The 5,355-nt window shown below is 35.5% G+C and overlaps 1 protein-coding gene across 1 annotated transcript; it reads right to left on the minus strand.

The window, feature by feature from the left end:
• Positions 1-1,196: 1,196 nt before the first annotated feature.
• On the minus strand, positions 1,197-5,061 carry LOC132744620 (splicing factor U2AF 65 kDa subunit-like). Its single transcript, XM_060733378.1, has 3 exons — positions 4,904-5,061; positions 1,647-1,794; positions 1,197-1,351 (listed from the first exon to the last, which is right to left on the minus strand). The coding sequence occupies exons 1-3, from the start codon at positions 4,947-4,949 to the stop codon at positions 1,240-1,242; spliced, it is 306 nt and encodes a 101-aa protein (XP_060589361.1). The 5' UTR covers positions 4,950-5,061; the 3' UTR covers positions 1,197-1,239.
• Between the last annotated feature and the right edge of the window lie 294 nt (positions 5,062-5,355).

A 5,355-nucleotide genomic window follows, 5' to 3' on the forward strand; every position in this document is an offset into this window, starting at 1 on the left:
CAAAAATCTGTCGGACCAAATAAAATTTATCAAAATCAAAGAATGACTTGTGTTTGTATTTCTAAGACACTTTTTGTTTTTAATTTTTTCGCCGTAAAAATCGGCACATTCCTTACAGCGCATTTTCATCTCCTCCCTATCATACACCAACGATTCACTGTCTTGCTTCTATTTTTCATTAAATTTTGTCTCAGGTCTATTCTTTTTATCCTTTTACTGCTGTTCTGCCTGTTCCTCTGACGTAGATTTTTTATTTTTCCAAGGTTTGGCACCTTTAGCGACGCCATTTTGTATACATGCGGCTTGGATAAAAGCCGGACAGTCGGACCGATCCGGAATAAAAACTCGTCGGACCTGATCAAAATTTATCGGACATGTCCGTCGGACCGACGTATTTCGGGAAGTCTGTAATGGACCGGACATGCAAGTGTGACGGACAGACGGAAGGAGCCTATTTCTATATCCACCTTTTTTCTTCGAAAAGGCGGGGTACAATTATTATGTATGAAATCTACACTTGAGATGACTTTGCCGACCCTTCAAAAGCAGGGCGTTTTTTGTCAAAATTGTGAAGGGGCCTGGACCTGTTCATTTTGTGAAAAAAGCGCGATTTGTCATAAAATTGTGAAAAAAAATTTACATATTAATTGGCATTTAGTGACATTATGAAACCGGAAAATGTCTTCAAATCGGTACTTTAACCAACTTAACATGTGCTTGAACCATTTAAATTGATTAAAACTATTTCTGTGTTCTTGAAATTGGCGTAAATCATGATTAACTGGAGGGTTAACAATGTATTTCAAAGAGAAAGTCCCAATATTTTGTGAAATTTCTTTTGAAATTGTGAATTTTTTTCTGCCACTTTGTGAAAAAAAAGTACAATTTTGAATTGTGAAGGGGCCTTATATCGGCCCCTGTTATAGAAGGAAAAAAAGCCCTGAAAAGAATTGGTCAATCTTTGATGTTCACATGCATGTAGTCCCAGTTGTTTAATCCGAATCATCAAAAGTTCAATTTAATATAGAGAAAGATCAAATAGTAATATCTGGAGTTTCAAACAAAAAATGATCTCAAATACACTGGCAGACAGTAACAGTGGTTTGACAGTTCAACAATGTTCTTTTAATAAGATAATCATGACATACGATTCATTAATTTAACATATCAAAAGGCTGGTAAAGGGAATCACCAAAAATTTATTTAGAGATAAAATACCTTGGGTCACAGACCATCATACTAACCTTGTAATGCTTTGTACTGCATTGGGGTCATGTGCTCAAATCCCGGTGGAGGGACATCCCAATATTTGTAGGGTTTCTTTTTTCTTGTAGTTCTTTCCCTTGAGCGACTAAAACAAAGAGTCACATTCTCTTATTAGGTATGAACTTCTATTTAATAAATAACACTAATATATAATATTTATTCAAATGTAAATAATCTATACAAATATTGAAACAGGACATAAATATGATTTGTTTTTAACTAGTCAATTTTTTTCATTAATTGTCTCAATCAATTAATACGGCTACTAAAAGAGATTATTTAGCGCTTGATTATAATGTTGATTTGATTTATACACATACTATTATCACTTAAATTAAAACCTAACAATGCCAATTTGTCATAATTGATAAATATTTCACCTTCTAGACCTATGTTTTCTGTTTGCTCTTTCTCCCCTCTCACGTGACCTTGACCTCCTCTTTCTGTCCCTACTTCTTGACCTTTTAGTCCTTGACCTTGAAGCAGACCCTGACCTTGACCTTCTAGGTCTATCTTTATCTCTCTCCTCTGTAACATAAAACAACAAACAGTGATTAGATAATATAAATCATGAGTGTTTTCCCCCACCCTTTTGGGTGTATCCAATTTGAAAATTCTTTGTTTAATGTTAAAAATTAGATCAAGTAGGAAACTAGAACTCCGCAATTCGAATGTGTTGCCTTGTGAACAGTTCAGCTGTCACTAGTCTAGGCATATCCTTCTTAACTATTGGTTATTTATAAACACCACTCTTATAATGTACATGTACCTTGAACTTTAGTGGCATTTAAAATGATTGTAAACATGTTACATCAGGATTGATGTAGCTTGAATAGCTTTTATTGTGTAGGAGAATTGGGCCAGACAAAAATAAAGTATAATATAATTAACAAAGGGCAATAAAATCATGAAGTACAGAGTACCGGTTCTACTGAACTGCTCTTCTTATCAATAAGATCTATCATCCTATGAAGTTTCAAGTTCATATCTTTTATAGTTTCAGTGAAATGGCTGGGACAAAAATAAAGTAGGAAAATTAACAAAGGGCAATAACTCAAAAATTAAAAATTGCAGAGCGCTGGTTCTTGTGCACTGCACTTCTTCTTAATGAGATCTTTTATCCTATAGAGTTTCAAGTCCATAGCTATTATAGTTTAGGAGAAATGGGCCCGGACAAAAGTAAAGTATAAAAATTAACAAAGGGCAATAACTCAAAAATTAAACGATTCTTGCGCACTGCACTTTGGGTCCCCTGAAAGGACTACCGGCGCAAAACAAATTCAACTGTGGACCCAATGGGTGTACTCACATAGAAAATGCCCTAAATGGCATTGGAATGCTTTCTTAAACCCTATTAACCCATTACTTCATATACACGCCTTTTAACGCCTTTTTCACCCCCCCCCCCTTTTTTGTTGTCTCAAATGATGAAAAAATGCCTTATTTAGGCCCCAAACACTCGTTTTTGTTTGTGTTTGGGGGGTTTGAAGGGGGGCGGAGTCCCCCTCATCGCCAAGAAAATTTTGGACTTGTGAGAGGCTGTAAATGACCCCAGATTGATCATAAGGTAACGTGTAACCAACGCTGAAAAGCATTTGACTCTATCTCCATCCATTGAGAAGTTGCAGCACTTTGAAATCAATTTTGATGGAAAAAATCAACGCAAAATAGTGATTTTTGGCAATTTTGAGATGTCCCCTCGTTGCCATGGTAACAGAAAATTTAAGCCTGAGCATGTTGTTGCAAGGGCAATGGTCCAGTCAACATTTGTGCCAAGTTTGATTAGTGTTGAAGCAGTTTTTATAGTATTATAGCAGTTTGAACTTGTAACGTGAGACTTTTCAATGAAAACAGCCATTTTTCACAAAATGCTCATGAAGTAATGGGTTAAGTACATAATAGGTTTCTTGAGAATAATATTAATTATTATATTTTTAAATACTGAAATAAAAGCTAATCAAACATGATTGGCTAAGTGCCTGCCAAATGAGTAAATTAATTTTGATTGGTCTTTGGGTGGTCGGCGCTAAAACATTGTGTATATCATTAATCTATAAGCATGATGTAGGACTGCTGCCCTGACAAAAGATCAAAGGAACTGGTATGTCAATGTTCATTGTCTTAGCACCTGTTGATACTTTGTTTTTCGCATGGATATATTAAGAAGGGTAAATATTTTTAGCAACTATGTAGGTTTATATTCTTCATCAATAAAGGGAAATGCACATAATGATTTTCCTTTATATCAGCCGTTGATTTAAAAACTGAACATTTTAATCAAATATCCCTGGCAACATTTAAATTAGGTTCATTTTGATGTCTTTGTTTCATTACCAATCAGTTCTTGAAAATGAGCCTGCATTAGCGCCAACCAGGAATTTTTTCCAGGATTTTGGGAACACAACCCATACCCATGGAATTGGGAATTACAGCTGTGTTTTGTTAAAAATTGGGAAAAATGCATGACTGAAATTTTGCAGTGATTAAATGGATGCAAACAATTACTGTCAAGGATGGCATCTTCAAACATGTAAGCACTATTAAATTGAAGAAGCCCTTATTTGCAAAGATTTTAGAATTTTTATTCAATATTTTTATTTTGTAACTTTCAATTGGAAATTTTTTCCTGTAAATTGAGAAAATAATATACTATTTTCAATTGGGAATATGACCCAATAACGGCTATAAAATAAGCCAAAAAGTTCCCTGCCAAAGGAACTCTCATTAATTATACAAAACTTTTAGGTCCTGTACATGTTATTGTCACCAAGGTCCTGTAAAATACAAGGTTTCACAGGACCTTTTGTCCTGTAAGATCATTTCAAGTTTCACTGGGACTGTATTTGAATTTTATACATGTTCATTTTAAGTATGGGTCCCCTTTTTTTCTCAAATGACCCCCTTTGGAAAAGTTTATGGGCCCGAAGGTCCCCCTGGGAATTCATTCTAGACTGAACACTGTAAATTATTTAATAATAATACAATAATAGAACTTTGAAAAAAAATATGGAGTACAAACTTAAGTTGACCTATGCCGAGTTAAGTATAGGTGGACTGTCACTCCCGAAGTACGGGTTTGATCCTGGGTAACACCTTTGGGATTTTTAAGAGACACTTTCAGTGTTTCCCACCTAACTAGAGGTGTACTGGGAAGAAATCCAGGTAATTCTCGCGTGCTACATCAATACACAAAAGAGCCAAGGGGTCTAATAAGAGCTAGGGACTGGTTCCCGGAGTCCCTTGTATCTCATAGCTATCTCTGAAGTCTAGTCATGTCTACGAAGGGTTGGACATATATAGATGGGTGGATGGATAGATAAGTATAACTAACTATAAGGCAGAGATAAATCGGGGGGGGGGGGGCAAATTGACCAGGATTCGATGTGAACCATCCTGGGAGTGAAACGTGTATCCACACTGTGCGGTTAGTCTATACTGCTAGTAAATGCTAGCCATATATTCCTAATTAAAATATACTGGCAATGCTGTTTGGTGATGATTTAGTTAGAAAAATTTATGCACACGTCCGAAAATATTTGGTATCCGAGTTCTATTACTTGTCACCTCAGAAAAATGTGCCCATCTCATCTTCTACAATGTAATGGGATCAAGTCTAAAGTTAGATAACATTAAATACCTTTCACTTGAGCCATTTCTCTGTCAAATTCCTCGAAATCAGCCATTTTTAAGTTTATTTTCTCGCTAACAACAATGGAGTCTCAACACGACGCTCTGGACTGGTTTCGTAAATTATATCTGGCCGAGTTCGACTGGTCAATCATGAAGCGATAAAGCGCGAAAATACCGATATGCCTAAAATACGAAAGTGACTTTTTGACAAAAGTGAGCAAAAGTACGATTATTTGCGCGAATATATATACAACAAGAGCTGTAGGACAGCAACGCTCGACTATTCTTAGTGCTTGATAGTAAAAGAGCCTTGATAATGTAAAATTTTCTAAGTTTACTAAAGGGCAATTTTTTTATTTAAATCCATGTTACAGTTAAAGGCCTTGGAGAGTCCTATAAAACCATAATAACGCTCTCAAAGAAGAGTATAATATTTCAACTTGTTTCAAAGCCAGATGT

This window comes from Ruditapes philippinarum, unplaced genomic scaffold (assembly GCF_026571515.1).
Source record: "Ruditapes philippinarum isolate M1 unplaced genomic scaffold, ASM2657151v2 ctg1587_1_1_1_1, whole genome shotgun sequence".
Classification (NCBI taxonomy): domain Eukaryota; kingdom Metazoa; phylum Mollusca; class Bivalvia; order Venerida; family Veneridae; genus Ruditapes; species Ruditapes philippinarum.

Excerpts from the sequence above, each read along its gene's own strand:
- LOC132744620 (XM_060733378.1), bottom strand. The coding sequence starts at position 4,949 with ATGGCTGATTTCGAGGAATTTGACAGAGAAATGGCTCAAGTGAAAG. Across the intron at positions 1,795-4,903 it reads AGAAATGGCTCAAGTGAAAG|AGGAGAGAGATAAAGATAGA; the intron begins GTATTTAATGTT and ends TTTATGTTACAG. Across the intron at positions 1,352-1,646 it reads AGAAAACATAGGTCTAGAAG|TCGCTCAAGGGAAAGAACTA; the intron begins GTGAAATATTTA and ends TCTTTGTTTTAG.